The sequence below is a fragment of the Lucilia sericata genome, unplaced genomic scaffold, assembly GCF_015586225.1.
Source record: "Lucilia sericata isolate MDLA Ls3-8-SP2 unplaced genomic scaffold, ASM1558622v1 Contig000562F_arrow, whole genome shotgun sequence".
NCBI classification, from domain to species: Eukaryota; Metazoa; Arthropoda; class Insecta; order Diptera; family Calliphoridae; genus Lucilia; species Lucilia sericata.
In genome coordinates, this window is record NW_023994572.1 from 51,941 (window position 1) to 72,547 (window position 20,607).

The window sequence follows — 20,607 nt, forward strand, 5'->3', positions numbered from 1 at the left end:
AATGAAATCGTGTTAAAATTCTTAAAAATTTATTTTTTAAAATTACAGGACAATTTTTATAGGGATTTTATTTACATTAATTAAATAAAAGTATAAATATATAATGTTATTGTTAATATTAATTAAAAATATATTAGTATTAAGTTTAAATATTAAATAAAGAAAAACTATTGAATAATTATATTAAAAATCAGAATAAAAAGAGTTTTATTCTTGGAAGATCTAAACATTCAGAGGTAAGTTGATAGGTTACAGACACTTTCTAGACAGTTTTGGTCACGAACTCATGGTGGACCCTAGAGAAATATTTCATAAAAATTTCGGAAAACAAATTTCAGACCGACTTTCCCACGAAATTTTATGTTGTCTCATAATTTTCCAAATTTGCCTCTATATTTGGGGGTTCTTGTCTTGACTATTGAATAAGATTCGCTAGCCAAGTCAAGAACATCTAAATTAAGAAAAATCATGAAGAGAAATTAAATTGCATGGGATATTTGTTTCCAAATTATGCTCTGAAATTTTTATGAAATATTGGACCTAGCTCAATTCTGAAACCATTTTTGGATTCAACATAGATTTTAGTCTTAAATGACAAATTTCAGTTTCTCTCGACCTTAAGATCCCGATATAACAGTACAAATTGTTCAAAATAAAAAAATGTCGGGAATTTTGATGAAGCAGTGGACCTAGGTCCATTCTGAGTTCATTTTTGGATTCAGCATGGGATTTTACCAGAAAGGTGAGTTTCCAGCCAGATTCGGCCAGTGGTTTTCGAGTTTAAAGCAAACAAAAATATAAATTTTAAATTTTGTTGTATTATGGGTCCTAGGTCCAACATTCATCAAAATTTCAGATTTTTTTTTATTTTTGCTTCAAACTCGGAAACTACTGGCCGAATCTGGCTGGAAAGTGACCTTTCTGGTAAAATCGCATGCTGAATCCAAAAATGAACTCAGAATGGACCTGGGACCAATATTTCATCAAAATTCCCGAAAATTTTTTATTTTAAGCAATTTGTGGTATTATATCGGGGTCTTGAGTGCTAGGGCTGCAAAATTTTGACTTTTAAGATTAGTACTTGCAATGAATCCAAAAATGAACTCATGGTGGACCTGAGACCAATATTTCAAAAAATTCCGGAAAACAAATTTCAGACCGACTTTCCCATGAAATGAAATTTTATTTCATAATTTTCCAAATTTGCCTCTATATTTGGAGGTTCTTGTCTTGACTGTTAAAAAATATTTGCTAGCTAAGACAAGAACCTGTAAATTTAGAAAAATCATGATGAGAAATGAAATTTTGTGGGATATTTGGTTCAAAATTTTTGTTTCGAAATTTTTATGAAATATTGGACCTAGCTCAATTCTGAAACCATTTTTGGATTCAGCATAGATTTTAGTCTTAAATGACAAATTTCAGTTTCCCTCGACCTTAAGATCCCGAAATAATAGTACCAATTGTTCAAATTAAAAAAATGTCGGGAATTTTGATGAAACAATGGACCTAGGTCCATTCTGAGCCCATTTTCGGATTCAGCGTGCGAATTTACCAGAAAGGTGAGTTTCCAGCCAGATTCGGCCAGTAGTTTTCAAGATTAAAGCAAACAAAAAAATAAATTTGAAATTTTGGTGTATTATGGGCCCTAGGTCCAACATTCATCGAAATTTCCAAATTTTTTTTATTTTTGCTTCAAACTCGGAAACTACTGACCGAATCTGGCTGGAAACTCACCTTTCTGGTAAATTCGCACGCTGAATACGAAAATGAACTCAGAATGGACCTGGGACCAATATTTCATCAAAATTCCCGAAAATTTTTTATTTTAAACAATCTGTGGTATTATATCGGGGTCTTGAGGCCTAGGGCTGCAAAGATTTGACATTTAAGATTAGTACTTGCGCTGAATACGAAAATGAACTTATAGTGGACCTGAGACCAATATTTCATACAAATTTCGGAAAACAAATTTCAGACCTATTTACCCACGAAATTTAATTTTTACTCATAATTTTCCAAATTTGGCTCTATATTTGGGGATTCTTGTCTTTACTATTAAAAAAATATTTGCTAGCCAAGACAAGAACCTGTAAATTTAGAAAAATCATGATGAGGAATGAAATTTTGTGGGATATTTGGTTCAAAATGTTTGTTTAGAAATTTTTATGAAATATTGGACCTAGCTCAATTCTGAAACCATTTTTGGATTCAGCATAGATTTTAGTCTTAAATGACAAATTTCAGTTTCCCTCGACCTTAAGATCCCGAAATAATAGTACCAATTGTTCAAATTAAAAAAATGTCGGGAATTTTGATGAAACAATGGACCTAGGTCCATTCTGAGCCCATTTTCGGATTCAGCGTGCGAATTTACCAGAAAGGTGAGTTTCCAGCCAGATTCGGCTAGTAGTTTTCGAGATTAAAGCAAACAAAAAAATAAATTTGAAATTTTGGTGTATTATGGGCCCTAGGTCCAACATTCATCGAAATTTCCAATATTTTTTTATTTTTGCTTCAAACTCGGAAACTACTGGCCGAATCTGGCTGGAAACTCACCTTTCTGGTAAAATCCCATGCTGAATCCGAAAATGAACTCAGAATGGACCTGGGACCAATATTTCATCAAAATTCCCGAAAATTTTTTATTTTAAACAATCTGTGGTATTATATCGGGGTCTTGAGGCCTAGGGCTGCAAAGATTTGACATTTAAGATTAGTACTTGCGCTGAATCCGAAAATGAACTTATAGTGGACCTGAGACCAATATTTCATACAAATTTCGGAAAACAAATTTCAGACCTATTTACCCACGAAATTTAATTTTTACTCATAATTTTCCAAATTTGGCTTTATATTTGGGGGTTCTTGTCTTTACTATTAAAAAATATTTGCTAGCCAAGACAAGAACCTGTAAATTTAGAAAAATCATGACGAGAAATGAAATTTTGTGGGATATTTGGTTCAAAATGTTTGTTCCGAAATTTTTATGAAATATTGGACCTAGCTCAATTCTGAAACCATTTTTGGATTCAGCATAGATTTTAGTCTTAAATGACAAATTTTAATTTACCTCAGCCTCAAGATCCCGAAGTAATAATACAAATTGTTCAAAATAAAAATATTTCGGGAATTTTGATGAAACAATGGACCTAGGTCCATTTTGAGTCCATTTTCGGATTCAGCATGGGAAATCACCAGAAAGGTGAGTTTCCAGCCAGATTCGGCCAGTAGCTTTCGAGTTTAAAGCAAACAAAAAATAAATTTGAAATTTTGTTGTATTATGGGTCCTAGGTCCATCATTCATCAAAATTTCTATTTTTTTTATTTTTACTTCAAACTCGGAAACTACTGACCGAATCTGGCTGGAAACTTGTGCTTTATGGTAAAACTCCTATCTGAATCCGAGAATGGACTCAGCATGGACCTGGGACCAATATTTCATCAAAATTACCGAAAATTTCCCCTACATTAAGGGATTCTTGTCTTGTCTATAGTGAATTATTTGCTAACCAAGTCAAGAGGAGAACCATAACAGAACTAAAACTGAATTAGAACTGAAGAGTATTGTTCTAAAACTGAAGTGGACTGATCTTGAACTGAATAAAAGACTAAAATTTTTTGTTTTTTTGTAAATTTATTTCAGATTTTTGTTATTAGCTTAAGTATAACTCTATTTGTAATAACTTTATAGGATGTTTAAAAATCCTGTTGGTGTTCCCACCATGATGATAGATGCGCTGCCTCACCATCATCAGTCTTAATGATAAATAATCGAGGATTTAAAGAACCCAGAACTGAAACTGGTAAGAAAGAATGACATTTTCTATGACCCATGTTTCAGGCAAAGCATATGTACTGCCAGACACAATGACTCGTTTATGTGTGGCCTCTATAAGCGTTATGGAACTGTTTTAAAATGATGAAAAAGTCATAAAAATTTATTTTTGAAAATAGTAGTATATTAGTACCTTTTTTTAAATAGACTAAAATTGTTATTTTGATTTTTGAAAATAGTAGTATTTTTAGTACTTTTTAAAAAATGACTAAAATAGTTAGTTTGTATTAAAATTTCATGAAAACTTTAGTAAAATGATGCAAAAAAGCCTAACATTTGTTTTTCCAAAATAGTAGTATTTTTAGTACTCTTTTAAAAAAAGACTAAAATTGTTAGTTTTTATTAAAATTTCATGAAAACTTTAGTAAAATGATGCAAAAAAGCCTAAAATTTGTTTTTCAAAAATAGTAGTATTTTTAGTACTTTTTTTAAATTTGAAAAAAATTATATTTTTTGTTTGCAAAATCAGTTTTAGTTGAAAATAAAGGAAATTAGAACATTTTTGAGCTTAAGGTTGATCTTAGCGTTGAAAAGATGTTTGTGAATAGTTTTGTGTTGCATACTTACTTGGTTGTTGTTTAAGATTTCTTTATTTTTTCTCTATTTAGAATAATAAAACTAATTTTTGTTTGTTTTTTTATATGTTTAAATACTTTGCCATTTTTTTATTATTATTTTTTCTGTTTTTTTTCTCTCTTTTGTTTCTTATTCACATTTTTTTTGTTGGTTTTAAATATCATTAAGTTTTTGTTGTTTTTTTGTTAAAACAAAAAAAGTAATGGTTTAAACTTATTTAAATAATGTATGTATAATCTTTTACATTAAACTTTTTTGTTGGTTGGGTTTTGTTTTTGTTTTTTTGTTGCCATTTTCAAACTCCTTTTTTATTAATAACACACACTCTTGCTGTTAGGCCTTTTAGAGGTTTAAGTTTTTGTTTTTTACCATAAAAATTTGTGGTTGTCCTGGTAGTTTGAAAAAATAGAAATTTTCCCAAAAATTTTTTGTTCTTAAATTTTAAAGAAAAAATCTGTTTTTGTTTTTAATCCTTAACATTTTGTTTAGCACTCAAAACAATAATTTAGAGTGTTTTGTTTTTTTGTGGTTTACCTTTGCATTTCATAATTCGTTTCTGTTTGTTTTTAACAATTTTTAACATTTAATTCTGTTTGTTTGTTTTTGCTTTACAGAGCTTTAATTTGTTAGACAACTATTAATTTAAGTTTTTAACAAAATATTTTTCTTTATTATTTAATTTCTCAAAAAAATTCTTATTTTGATCAAATATGTTGTGTTTTTTTGTTAAAAATTGTCATCATTTTCATTGTTTCAGTTTTATTTTTTAAATTTAATTCATTATTTCATTTTCTTTCAAATTTACAGGGGTTTTAGTTTTAAATATTTTTCTTTTTTTTTGTATTTTATTTATCTTTAAATTTAACGGACAAATTACACTTATTACACATAAAATTATTATTATTATTTTTTTATATATATTTTTATTTATAATTAAATTTGATATTTTGTTTTCATTTGTAGACTTTTTTGTTGTTGTTGTTTTATAATTTTAAGAAAATATTTTTTTTTATATTTATAAATATTTTTGTTTTCTTTAATTCTTTAACTTTAATTTTTTTTGGAAATTTTTTTCTTTAATTGTTTTAAAAACTTTTTATATTTTACTTTTTAATATTAAAATTTAAAATTTATTTTTATTTTTTTTTGTGTTTTTTTTTATACAATATTTTTTTTTTCTTAATTTTTGTGCTTTAATTTACATTTATTTTCTTTTTTTTAACAAATTTACATAAAATTATTATTTTTTCACCATATAATACAAATAATTTATGTTTTTTTTTGTTTAATTAATTACACACATTTACTTAAAAAAATGTTAAAAATTTCTAAGAAATTTTTTTCTCCACTACAAATTATATTAATAGTTCAAATACTTTGTTTATAATAATTATGAAATATTTACTTATAAAAGAAATAATTAATAAAACATATAAAAAACTAAAAAAAAAACTTAAAATTAAACCATTAACTAAGTAAGGAACTCATAAAAAATCACTTTAAAAAAAGTAGTATTTTTAATACTTTGTCAAAATTGTCTAAAACTGTTATTTTTACTCATATTTCCTCTACAAAAGGTTTGAAAAAGTCTTAAAACAACTTTTTTAAAAAGGTAGTATTTTTAGTACTTTTTAAACATAACTAAAATTATTAATTTTTAACAAGAATTCGTTAGAAAACAACTAAAAAATGTAAAAACACTAAAAAATTTGATTTAGAATAAAAGTAGTATTTTTAGTACTTTTTTTTAAATAGCTAAAATTATTAATTTTAACAACAATTCTTAATAAAAAATGTAAAAACACTGAAAAATTTGACTTTAAAAAAAGTAGTAGATACTTTCCAAAAAAAGTGTGAAATTGTTCACTTTTTAATACATGTTTTGTCAAGGATCCACTAAAATGCTTTACAAATGTCTAAAAACAAGTTTTTGGAAAAAGTAGTATATTTAATACCTTTTGAAAAACTTCTAAAATTGTTAATATTTAACAAGATTTTGTAAAATCTTAAGTAAAAATGCATTAAATTCACTTTTAGAAAAAAGTAGTAGTTTTAGAGCCTTTTAAAAAAGTGTAAAATTGTTATATTTTAACTCATATCTTGTCAAGAATCAAGTAAAATGCTTTACAAATGTTTTAAAACAACTTTTTGAAAATAGTAGTAATTTAGCACTTTTTGAAAAACTGTAAAAATCGAGAAATTTTAACTAGATTAAGTAAAATTTTAAGTGAAATAAAGTAAAAATGCATAAAATTCACTTTTAGAAAAAATTAGTAGTTTTAGTACCTTTTAAAAAAATGTAAAATTGTTATGTTTTTCTTCATATAATGTCAAGAATCAAGTAAAATGTTTAAAAACTGCTTTTAGGAAAAAGTAGTATTTTTAGTACTTTTTTACAAACTATAAAATTTCATAAATTTTTACAAGATTTCGTTAAAACACAAGTAATATTCAGTGAAAATTTATAAAAAAGTTGTTTTAGAAAATAGTAGTAGATTAGGTACTTTTTGAAAAAAGGCTTTTAGCCTTTTTTATAATTTTCATAAAATATTTTAAAGAAAAAAGTAATTTTAGTTATTAAAAACTACAAAAAAAGTACTTTTAGAAAACATTAGTAGATTAAGTACTTTTTGAAAAAAGTACTAAACTACAATTTTTAGTACTAAAATCTCCAGATAAGTGCTTTAAATTACCAAATTCCCACAAAAACTTACAATTTGCTCTTCATTACACTCCTTCTCTTATTTGCCAACAAACAGGGCGTATGAGTGTTAGGTAATAAACATTTCCTGGAATATTACGTATACGCCACTTGTTACGTAGATATTACAGGATCTCAGGGAAGGAGTTGTCCTGGAGAATTTTAATGGTGATTTTCGGAACGAGCAGGTCCAGTTCCGAATTAAAAAGGTTTTCGGGCCATCTAACTCCAGCGCTTTCTGAGATAAATGCAAAAAACTAAAAATCCTGAATTAAGTAAAATTGCAAGTAAATTTTCCTAGACACTCAGCAGCAAATAGTACAGACAACAACCATAATTCTAAGAGTTTTAATACTAAAGCATACTTTAGGGTGTTATTTTACACAAATAGTGGGAGGGGAAGAAAAATGGAGAAAATTTTAAGAAAACTGATAATTTTAAAGAATATTAGGAAGGATTTGGAAAGTTAACAGTAGTTGCAACATATGTAAAGGGTTTTTCGACCATTTTGTCTAAAAACTTTCTCTGGAAATGCTTAGTTAAAAAGGCCTTAATATAACACTAAAATCTGTTTAAAATCAAAATTCTTAAGCAAACTGCCGATGTTATTAGAGTTGCTAAAGCTCCTCAAAGGCTGCTATATATCTCTTAGCATTTACACTTTTGTTATCTAACAACAATGAAGCAAAGTTGTATGTATTGTGTCATAACACTCCATATACAGTTTTTGGTAGATAACTTGAAAACTAAGGACCGTAGTGGCTATAAAACTTTAAAAGTTTAATCTAACAATGATTTTAGTCCAAATTCACGTTCCTAAACACTTTTTATAGCAATTTTAAGCAAATTTCTACTTTGAAAACTTTTGTATATAAAGAACACCCGAAAGTATGCTTTAGCTTTTATTTTTCACTTATATGGTATGTGTCCATACTATTATTTCCTATGTGTCTGAGAAAAACGATTTGCAATTTTACTTAATTCAGGATTTTTAGTTTTTTGCATTTATCTCAGAAACCGCTGGACCTAGATGGCCCGAAAACCTTTTTGACTCGGAACTGCACATGCTCATTCCGAAAATCACCATAAGAATTCTCTAGGACAACTCCTTCCCAGAGTTCCTTTAATCTCTACGTAACTAGTGGCGTATACTTAATATTTTTGAAATGTTTAATTATATATCAATCATACGCCCACGTGGTGTTTTAAGACTTTTTATAGGAAAAAGCGAGGTTTTTGTAGATTTTTCGTCCTTTTTGGTAATTATCTGGGGAAATTAGCTGCGGAAATGAGGGGAAAGTGTTTTTAATGATTGGGTGGGTTTTTTAAGAAATGATGATTGGGTGGGTTTTTTAAGAAATTTACTTTAAAATGCATTTTCCCATGAAAACTTTTTAAACTATCGTTATGAAGTGTTTGCTAAAAGACTTTTAAGTCATTAAGTTAATGAATGCGTTAAAGTTTGTTGGAAAAAATCAGAAAATTTAGACACTTCAGCTTGAGGGGATTTTCAACTTTAAAGTGATATACAAACTGTTTGTTAAATATTACAGTAAAACTGTCAACTTTAAAGTAATTGTCTGTATGTTTAAACAATTTCATTAAGTTCTGTTTAAAAACCAAACAATTTGGACACTTAAGCAGGTTTGTAAATTGAAACCTTTAGGAAGTTCCTTTATTTAAACAAATCTTATTCGAATAGCTGCTATTATGAAGATTTCTTCAAACATTTAAACTCAGTTTCGTTCTTCTTCAAGTACTTTAAAGAAAGGCGGTTTAAAAAGCCATTTCGACACTTAAGCAAAACAGTTGTTAAGCAAATTTAATCTACATAGTGGAAGACAACCTATTCTTAAGGAAATCATGAAGATTTCTTTAACCTTTTAAACTTAAATACTTTCTGCTTCAATGTTTAATGGTTATTGATGTTTTAAAAATCAATTGAGACACTTAAGCAAAGCAGCTTCATACAAATTTCATTTAGATAGTTAAAGACAACATGTTGTTGAAGGAAATTATAAAGATTTCTTTAGCTTTTGAATCCACTTACTTCCTACTTTAAAATTTTTTGAAATAAAGTTTTTAAAAGAAATTTAGACACTTAAGCAAAGCAGTTTCAAACAAGTTTCATTAAAACAGTTGAAGACAACATGTTTTTAAAGAAATTATAAAAGTTTATTTAACCTTTGAACTCACTTACTTTCTACTTCAAACATTTTTGAAATAAAGTATTCAAAAGCAATTTAGACACTTAAGCAAAGTGACAGAACAAATTTTACTTGAACAATGAAATCATTTTGATTTTAAGGCAATCAAGAGAATTTCTTAAACTTTTCAAACACAATTTCAATCTACTTCTAGCATATTTTTAAATGGCGTTTTCCGAAGCAATTAAGATACTTAAGCAAAGCGGTTGAGAAGTAATTTTACTTGAAAAACTGAAATCATTCTGATTTTAAGAAAATCTAGAGACTTTCTTAAACTCTTCAAACACAATTTCAATCTAGTTCAAGTATATTATTAAATGGCGTTTTCAGAAGCAATTTAGACACTTAAACAAAGCGGTTGAGAACCAATTTTACTTGAAAAACTGAAATTATTTTCGTTTTAAGGAAATCAAGAAGATTTCTTAAACATTTTAAGATGAATTTCAATCTACTTTAACAATTTGATTGATAACAGGTTTGAACATGAACTTAGACACTTAAGCAAAGCGGTTGAAAACCAAATTTACTTGAAAAACTGAAATCATTTTCGTTTTAAGGAAATCAAGAAGATTTCTTAAACTTTTTAAACTGAATTTCAATCTACTTTAACAATTTGATTGATAACAGGTTTGAACATGATCTTAGACACTTAAGCAAAGCAGCTGTGATCTAATTTTACTAAAACAACTGAAAACATTTTCTTTTTAAGGAAATCAAGAAGATTTATTCAACTTTTAAAACTCAGCCCCAAACTACTTCAATAATTTTCTTGTTACCAGGTTTGAACCGGAGTTTAGACACTTAAGCAAAGCAGCTGTGATCTAATTTTACTAAAACAACTGAAAACATTTTCTTTTTAAGGAAACCAAGAAGAATTCTAAAACTTTTTAAACTGAATTTCTTACTTCTTTAAGTTTTTTTATTAAAAACCTTTTTCAAAAAGACATTTAGACACTTAAGCAAAGTATAATTTGTGTTTTTTTCAAGAAATTTTTTTAAAAAATATAGATGCCGTTGAAAGAAAAGTGAATATTTCGCAGCTTAACGACAAAACAAAATCAATAAATCAAACTGAACACACAAAAACTAAAAAAGAAATAAAAAGAATAACTTGTGGTTTTTTTTGTAGGATTTTTAAAAAAATTGTTTTTTATTTTATTTAAGAAAAATAAAATTGGAAATTTGTTTTTTTTATATAGGTTTTTTTTTGTTTTTTTGTTGTAGTTTTTTTTTTTTGTTTTTATATAATTAATAATAAAAATTGTTACTATACAAACTTAAATGTGATAATAATAGTAATAAACTTAATAAAATAAAACTTAAAATTAAATAATAATAATATAATTAAATACATAAAAAAACAAAAAAATATATAAAAAAGAAAAAAAACAAAACATTAAGAAAATAGTTTATAATTAAAAAAAAGAGAAGCTTTAAAATTAAAAATTAATAGTTAAAAATCTTAAGAAAACTAAAATAATATTTGCCACTTGTTGTTTAAGCAGTTTTAATAATTAAAAATAAAAATAAATTTTCAACTCGCAGAGTTTTCTTTTAAATTTTATACAAAAAAATCATCTTTTGGAAAAAAATGTTTTAAAATTTTTTTTTTTCAACCAAAAAAAAACAAAAGGTTTTAGAAACCACATTTTTTTAAATTTAGAAAAAAAAACTTAAAATTAATTTATTTTTTAAGTTTAAGTATAGGTTTTTTTAAAAATCAATTTTTTTAATACATTTAATAATTACAAATTTGTGTGTGTGTAATTTTTTTTATAATTAATTATTTTTTATTTTTTTTGTAATAATTAATACAAGCTTAAGGTTTAAAAATTGTGTTTTTTTTAAATAACATTAATTTTTTTTTAATAATTAAAAAGGACAATTTTTGTTTTAAATTGCATGCATTTGATTTTTTTTATAATTAATATTAACTTTGTACAATAAATATTTTTTTTATTATAATTTATAGTTGGTTTTATTATAATTAACAGCAAAATTGTTAAAAAAAAATTATTTTATAACTTTTTTCTTTTTTTGTAGGTTTGCCCGCCCCTGTAAATTATATAAAAAGGTTTAAATTTTAAGGAAATTGTTTGTTTTTTTAATAAATAATTAAACCTTTTTGTTGTTACTTTTGCTAAATGATTTTCTGTTTTTTGTTTAAAGTTTGTTAAATGTTAAATGGTAATTTGTTGGTTTTCAGTCTCGATCATTTAAAATTGTATTTGTTTTATTTTTACACAAATTCTCTCTTTAGATAAAGAAACTTTACACAGAAAGTTTTGTTTTGCTTAAGAGAGAAAGTTTTCAAGAAAGCTTTTCTTAAATAAAAACCTTTAAAACAAAAGCCAACTAAAACAAAAAATACTGTAAACAGCTTTAAAAGGTTTTAAAAGCTTTCTTCACCGAAAAACAAAAACTTTCTCCCTGCTTAAGCACTTTCCTTTAATTACAAGCTTTATTTTATAACCAGCTTAAAGCTTTTTAACACTTACGCCTCTAACATAACTTTTTGCTGTAGTGTTGTTGTAGTGGTGGCGGCTGCTGTGGTGGTGTTGTTGTTATTATTGCTGGAGGTGGCTGTTACGGTAACATCGGCTGACACCGTGGGATAACGTTGGGCCGCTGTGGCAGCAGCCACTAAAGCTTGCAATTTACTGGGTGGTGGTGTGGGTGACTTTTTGGACAAATTTAAAGGCTGTTGAGAGTCAGCAATATCCACCTGGAGTTCTAGTAGCCGTGGTGGTGTATTCATTTGCGAGGGCGAGGGACGAGGCGGTGAGACCGAGGCTGAGGTGGAGTGAGGCGACTGGAAATACTGACAACCTGCTGATGATGAATTCGAGGAGGAGGCGGAGGAAGAAGACGACGATGATGAAGATGTTGAAGAGGTGGAGGAAGAGGAGGAAGAAGAGCCATTACTGCTGGGCGACACCGATTGCTGGCGTTGATTAATGGTGGTGGTGGTTATAACGGAATGTCCGGGCCAACGTGCTGCCGCCGGGCTGCTGCTGGGCGGTGAGGCTAGATTGTTATTAAGCCCCGCATTAGTTGTGGTGGAGGGTGAGTTGCAATTGTTGTGTGGTGAAGTGCTCGAGTTGGGCGAATTGCTGCCATTATTATACAAATTGTGCATTTGCATTTGATGATGCAAGGGAGCCGGACTACGGCTGCCAGGGCCATGGGGCGAGCACACCAGCAAAGCATTCGAGGAGTTGGCCGAGGGCTGTGAATCTCTCATTATATAGTTTTGTATAATATCCGAGCGTTTCATTTGTTCGGGAGTCATGCGTGGCTCGGCCATTAAAGATTTCGCCAAAACCGAGTGGGTGCTGGACAAAGAAGAAGTCTGCTGCTGTTGTGTAGAAGCCGCATTCGAATTGGTGGGTGTGGGTCTGGTCAAATGCATGTGCAATTGGCTTTGGTGTTGAGCAATGGCTGGTGGTGAGGCCGACAAGGGGTTAGGCGGGGAATGCGTGGCTTGTGGCACCAGTAAAACCGGCTGTTGCGTAGATGCAGCTGTATTAACAGCTGCCGTTGAGTTTATGCTACTGCTGCTGGCTGGTGGTGGTGGACTTTGGGCATTTTGGTGTGGGGGACTGTTTGAAGAGGCGGGTAGTTGCGGCATTGTAGTCTGGGTAGAACTGCTGGCATCCGCCTCCGTGCATTCATATTCTCTATGCCTTAAGGCGCGGAATTTCTTGTGTGGCTTATAAGCCTCATCCATTAAAGAGTTGGTATCATACAAAGGAGGAGCCTGTAATACCCTCTTCAAGACGGGCATATCATCTACTATTTGTCTTTTTAAGTTCAGCGAAGAGTTAGAAGAAGAGTTGTTGCTATTGGACGTTGAACTGGCTGGCTGTTGACTCAAAGGTTGTGGTGATCTGACAGGTGAAACAGAAACCGTTACTTGTGTGCCACTATTAGTTTGGGCCTCTACATTACAGTCCAAAGCATCATCCACACTGGAACGGGGACTGGAACAGGAAGAGGAACCGCCCGAGCTAACATTTTTACTGCACTCATTCTTCTCATTGCCCGATTCGATGCCCGAGTCGGTGGGTGAGTCTAGCTTGCGATAACGATGTGTAGCATTGGCCGCTGCTGTTAAATGATGATGCAGCTGTTGGTGGGAATGAGCTCTGACAATGGGGGTAATGGTTAAGCCATTTTGGGTTAAATGAGCATGACTGCCCACCACCATATCCAATTCATTGGTGGAATCACCGGACGAACCGGAATTGGCACGATTGCGTAGAGGGCAAGTACCGGACAAGGTGGCGGCCAGCAAGGGAGCCGATGAAGCCAAAGAAGAGGTCTGTTGGGGTAGCAAATGATTGAGATGGTTATTAGCTGAGCTGGCATTATTTGTGGTGGTGCTGGCGGCTGGATAATCCAAATCATTGGACTCTGTGCTAGAAACCGAACCCAAAGGACTTTTAGCTTCACCCACCTCCATGCGTTGATCTTCCCAGTTATGCGGACTCTTGGATAAAGAGGGCTGTTCATCCTCCATGGACCACATTTGTTGACGCAACAGCTCCTTATGTTCTGTGCGGAAAACCACCAATTTTTCTGTGTGCAAAGTACTCAAAGTGCGCAAATCGGGCATAGTTTCCAGCAACTTGCTCATGAAATCCGGTTGATCGGGACGATTTTGATTGATAATGGTCTGCAGGCAACCCTTCAAGCGGCTGTACATTTTCTCTATCAACTCAATATTGCGCAAACCCGGCCTATCGGGTGTAATCAAGACAATAGCACAGAATAGGCCAATCTCGGCATCTGTTAAATTCATGGAATTCATGCGTTCGGCAAAATTGAAAGTGGAATCTACCAGGAAACGGGCATTGGCACCATTCTGTATAGCATCGCGACGCATAACTTGACCATTCAGGCAGATAATGCTGTTAATGGAATTATCGAACATGCAGATCAGGCGCACGAATAAAGCATCAAAGAGACCAGCCTTCAGCAGGGTGAATTTGTCGTCTTGTGATAGCAACTGGAAGCCGGGTATCATGCCAGCAAAATCGATGACGCCACGTATAACATGGGCAAATCGCTGGGAGAATTCCTGTTCGGACTGTAGTTCAGGGGCGGGATTAAGAGGGCAGGCCTGGAAAGATAAAGAAAAATGTATAACATAAGCAACAGCTTAACAGATTCTGTTTTAAGGCGGAAAAACCTTGCATGTTTTAAGGAAATTAATAAATATTGTTTTTGTTGTTGTTGTACACAACTGTTATTAAATAAGTTCACGCGAAGGTCAACAGGAAAAACAATTGTAATTATTGTAATATAAAAATATCAATGAAAGAAATCAATAATAATAACATCACACACGCCTACAAAATGACTTTTCTAACTGTTTACAACATTTAATGGGGGTTTGTAGAAAACTATGTAAAAGTCAAGGTTAATAAACCCAAAAAGTTCAAGGTAAAACTTTTTATTTCAACATTTTACAACAAGTTTTCAACATCTTGCAAAAAAACTACTACATATTTCTTTTCCGGTTTCGTCAAGCAAATACACTAAGATTAAATATTCCAACAAGTGACGTCATTTGTTTAAAGAGAATGAATCTTTTTCTATTTTACAATAACAACAAAAAAAAACTAATATATAAAATAGACAAAATATATAAAATTAACCTTGAAATATTTATATAGACTAGAAAATAACAACAACAACAAAAAATAGAATAAAATTCTAACAGTGTATTTTAAATACAAAACTACTACACGTGCAAAAAAAAAATAGACTAAAGAAATAAAACAACAACTATTTTAAAATTTTGCATTCTAGAGAGTGTAAAAAGAAAGAGAGCAAAAACAAAAAAACAAGAGCATTAAATAATATTTAGCCTTGGTCAAGTGCAAATTGCCGGTATTGTAACTAAAATATCAAAGCCACAAAGAAAACACACACACACATATACTAGACACACCGGTGCAAAAATATGCAAAAACAACAAAAAAAGTGTGAAATTTAAACCGGAAATAATAAAAAAAATAGAAAACTAAACAAAAGGGCTTTCATCAAGAAAACAAAATCCCAGTATTAATGCCCACAAGCCAAAAAATCTATAAAACCCACATATCTTAAAAAATTCTTTAAAAATCTTAATTTTTCTTAACAAAAATAAAAACCAGTATTTTGCAAAAACCCAGTATTTATGAAATATAAAAGGAATTATTTGCTAATAACATTTAAACCAATAAACCTTAAAAAATAACCCTTAAAACTTAATAAATTAAAAGAAATTAAAAGTAAATTTCCCAGTATTTTAAAAAATGGACCTAAAAAGCCCTTTTACAAAGTAACAGAAATTCTAGAAAAATACTTTAAAAAATAATACCTTAAATAAGAAAAAAATTTCACCATATTTAACAACAAAGAACCCAGTATTTGGCTATAAAAAATAACCAGTATTTTTCCAAAAAATTTAAAAATAAACAAAAAAATTCTCTATATTTTTCTTTATCATCTAAAATTATTATAAAATTATTTTTTTCTTTTCCAAACCTTAAAAATATAATAAAATTTGAAAAAAATTCCCAGTATTTTTTAATATATGTTTAAAAATTTAATATATTAAAAACAAACAATTTTTAAAAATTTCTTTAAAAAGTTTTACATTTTTTAGCAATTTTTATTAAGTAAATTTTCTAACACAAAAACCAGTATTTTGAAATTATTAATTCCCAGTATTTTTAAGAAAATTTTTAAATATATAAAAAAATTTTAAAAATTTTTCTTAATGTTTTAACAATATAAAGAAATTTTGTTTACTAATAAAATCTTAAAAAATTTAACAAATTTTAAAAAAATTTCCCAGTATTTTTTAAAATAAACTTTAAATTAAAAACCATTATTTTGAAAATATTATTAAAAACTTCTTAAAAGAAAATTACTTTTAAAAAAACTATAAAAACCTAGTATTTTTATATAGAAATACCAGTATTTACAAAAATAAAAAACCAGTATTTTATAAAAAATGTCTTATAAATATAAAAAAATTCTTTAAATTTTTCTTAAGCTATTAAAGTTATTGCTAAAATAGTTTTTGTTATAAAAATTTTAAGTAAATTAATAAAATTTGAAAAATTTTTCCAGTATTTTGTTTAAAATCACTTAAAATGCAGGTTTTTAACAGCTTACCCTATTAGAAAAAGGTTTTCTTTTTTTTTTTGGCTTAACTTTTTTGTTTTTTGTTTAATTCTTTTTTTTTCTGATAAACATTTAATAACAAAACAATTTTATAAAATATATTCTTATTTTTAATTTAGCCAAGGTCAGTTAGAACGTCATTTTTTATTGTTGTTGTTTATTTTTAAGCAGAGGTATTTTATTTAATATTTTTCTGTTGTTGTTATTAAATTTTTATTTATATTTAAGTCTATTGTTACGGTTTTGTTTTAGTCATCATCAACTGGCAACAGTTTAACAAAAAAAAAGAAATTGTTTAATTGCTAAATATTTAGCTAAGAAATTAAATTTTATATATAAATAATTAAAGAAAAGAAGAAGACATAAACAAGAAGACAAGTGCAAGGTTTAATATTGGAAATATTTGACTTAAAATGACAGTTATTTTGTTTTATAATATTTGTAGAGGAAATTTTTTTGCCACTTTTTTTTTGTTTTTAAAGAGAATGTTATTAATCTTTTTTTCTTGTTTAATTTAATATTTATATAGAAATTTGCACATGTCAGAACTTTATATATAATTTTATTATTAAAAAAAAGAACGCAGCACAGACGACCTTGACGAGTGTTATTTTTTAACCTTGAATTTTTTTGTTTAACAAAAAAAAATACAAAATTTCGTATCTATACAATACAAACAATAAAGCTAAACACAAACAAAAAAACAATAACAATATATTCTAAATAAAAAGTTTAGAACTTTGATACAACAAATAAATTTAAACAAAAATTAAGTGAAAAGTGTGAAAGGAGGTCCGGGGTATAAAAGGGTTAAACAAAAAAAAATTCCCCTGGTTTTAATTTAATAGTTATGATTAGAAATTTCTCTAAATTAATTTAATAGCCTTAATAAACAATATAATTTAAAATGACGCTGCTGTTGTTGTTGTTGTTGTCTCTATAAACAACCTTGCAAAATTGCATATTTACTAATAAATAAGGAAATATTTATAGTTTTTTTTTTTCATTTTTAGAATTATTTATTCACATGACATTTACATTTCTCTATAATAATACAAGAGAACAAAGTATTAGAAAATAATGGCATTTAGCAGGTTTTCTAATCAGTTTGAAAACAATCACCTACAAAAAATACTGAGTCATTTGTCTGGCAAAAAAAATGTATAGAAAAATTATAATTATATCAATATTACTTATTTAGGAAAAACCTTGTTTTAAATAGTTATCACTCGCTGTGTGTGTTTTAGTATTTTAACATAATTTTATTACTAATTATTTTTATAATGTGAACGAAGGCTGCTGAGTTTTCAATGAAGAAATATGTATGAAAATCTTGGCTTTAAATAATTTCCTGGTTTAAAGACCTTAAACCATAAGATTTAAGTTTTACACATAAAAAAACTTAAATTAAAATAAGACAAACTTTGTGATTAACACCTTTTCAAATAAACTGAAAAAAAACATTGAAAATCTAAAGGTTTCTTTTAGTATTAAGTTTAAACATTAAAAAAAAAGAAACAAATATGTTAATAAGACTACAAATACTAGTTGTTAACCTTGTTTTGTTTGTTAAAAGGTAATTTTGAAAATAAAAATTAAACCAGAACTCTAAATACAAAATAAAATTAAAACAAGAACGAATTGCAAAATACGCTATAATTAAAACAAATAATAGTTAAATTTCTGTAATTTAAGAGAAAGACTTAAAATTACTAATATTTTTCAATATTTAAAGAAAAATACTGGTAATTTTATGTTAATTTTTAATAAATTTTCTTTAGATTTATTTAATTCATTGAATTTTGCTGTTATTTATAGAAATTTTTAAAATTTAAAAAAATAGTGGAAATTTTTTAAAAAATACTGGGTAAATTTTTTAATGGAAATTGAAAGTTTTCTTTAAATTATAATAGATTACACAAAAATTTTTTAAATTACAACTACATTTCTTTATAATTTAATAAAATAAACAATACTGGGAAATTTTTGAAAAATATTAAATTAAAATTTTGTCTCCAAATTGCACAAAATTTATAAAAAACTAAAGAATTAAGTCGTTTTATAATAAATTTTAATATTTCTAGTTAATTTTAACCAATTTTAAAAAGTTTTTCTAAAAATACTGGGAAAATATTTTATAAAAATTTCCCAAAATAAAGAAAATTTTTGAAGTTTTCTGCTAAAAACTAAAACAGTTCCTACATAAGCTTTATTTGCCTACAATTTTCTTTTATTATTTTAACTTTTTAAAGCAATTTTTAAAAATACTGGTTAAATTTCAAGATTTTTCATTTTCATCCTTTTATTTTTTATAAAACACTTAAATAAAAAGTATTTTTGTTATAATTTTTACTTGCTAAACAAAGTATTTCTTACTTAACTAAACATTAAGCCAAATTTTATTAATTAAAAAAACAGTTTTAATATGAATTTTTAACAAATACTGTTTAATTTTGAAGAATTTTTCAAAAATTTCTTATATTTAAAAAAAAATTCTTAAAGAAAATTAATAATTCTTAAAATTTTTGTTATTTTATTTAATTATACTTTATTTGCCAACAATTTAACATGGGTTTCAAAATTATTTTGAAAGTTTTAAAAGCTATTTTGAAAAATACTGGTTAATTTTTTGCACTTTTTAGAAATTACTTTGATTTTAGTAGCTTAAATGTGGCTTATATCAATAAAGTTTATTTATTTTAATTATAGTTTTTAAGGCCCTTTAATTTGCTAGTGTGTACAAAATACTGGTTTTTAATTTTAAGGCTATTTTAAAAAATACTGGGAAATTTTAAGAGATTTTATTAAATTTCTTGTAATTTAAGCTTTATTTACGAGATCTGTTAAGGGCATTATATTAGAAAAAATTAAGACAAATTTTTAAAAATACTGGTTTTTAATTTGAAAATACTGGTTTTAAGAAAAAATTAAAAATTCTCAAATTTTATAGGAAAAAATTAAAAATTAATAGAATTTAAAGAAAAATATGAAAAAATTAAAAGAAATATTAGTTTTTTAATTAGGGAACATTATTAAAAAATATTTTAAACTAAAAATAATGAACATTTTTAAAAAAAAAAGATTTTTAATTAAAAAGAAATGATTTTTTTACTTACCAATAATGTGGGCATTGAATAGGAGGGGCACTCACGCGCTCTCTGACGCATGGCCGCCACCTTTTCTTTTGTAAATTCACAGGTTTCCAAATGAGCTCTCAATACGGCTGACAATAGACGCGGTTGATCATCCAATTCACCGGACAAGGCTCGCTGTTGGCCACGATTCTGTGTTGACTGTTGCATGGCAGCCAATATGCGAGCCTTTTCACGTTTCGGCACACGACCAAATCGCACCGCTAAAAATAGAGCAGAACAGAGAAAAAACAACAAAATTATTAAAATTACTTAAAACAACAGGTGGTTGTAAATATTTTTAAAAACAGCTGGAAAAAAAGGTCCTTTTTTGAAAAGACTTTACAAACTAGGGGTTTACATTGCATTCAAAGGAAGCTGGTATTGTTTTAAGTAGGTCATTGCCTTGTTTTGTATTTATTTATGTTTTGTTGTTGCTATTGTTTGCCTTGTAATGTTAACTTACAACTGTCATTGTTTTTATATTAATTTTTAGTTTGTTATACTTTCTCTTTTTGTTGTTGTGGTAATAAAAAATACTACTTTTTTTAAACAAAATATTCACCCACATTTTTTTTGGAGGGTTTTTTTGTTTTTGTTACTAAAAAGTCACGTTTTTTTGAGAAAATATTTTTTTTGTGTTTTAGAAACTCTAGATTAAGAGGTCATGACCCAGAAATTTTTGTTTTATGTTTAAGTAGTTTATGTTAAACTGTTGGCTTGTTATATTGTGGTAGCTAAGTTACTTTCATTATTGAGCGTAGAGAGAAAGAGAGAGAATGTGTGTGTATAGAGAGTTAATGTGTGTGAGTGTTTGTTAACAAGCTAGAAGAAAGAAAGAAAGTTTAGATCTTCAAGAAGCTGTTTGTTTGCTTTGTATTTGTTTTCTTTCTTCTTATCAATGCCAAAAAATGTACTTTAATTTATTTACATTTCATCTTTAAAAGAGTTTTTTTGGATTCGTTACTAAAG

The 20,607-nt window shown here is 27.8% G+C and overlaps 1 protein-coding gene across 5 annotated transcripts in view; it reads right to left on the bottom strand.

The window, feature by feature from the left end:
- Positions 1 to 11,477: 11,477 nt before the first annotated feature.
- LOC119606240 (ecdysone-induced protein 75B, isoforms C/D) overlaps positions 11,478 to 20,607 on the bottom strand; it is a 177,235-nt gene continuing 168,105 nt past the window's right edge. For all 5 annotated transcript variants that reach the window (XM_037959664.1, XM_037959662.1, XM_037959663.1 and 2 more), the window contains 2 exons: positions 19,621 to 19,859; positions 11,478 to 14,447 (listed from right to left, as the gene is read on the bottom strand). In XM_037959664.1, coding sequence (XP_037815592.1) covers positions 11,817 to 14,447; positions 19,621 to 19,859 — 2,870 coding nt within the window. In that variant the 3' untranslated portion in view covers positions 11,478 to 11,816. The remainder of the gene's footprint in view (positions 14,448 to 19,620; positions 19,860 to 20,607) is intronic.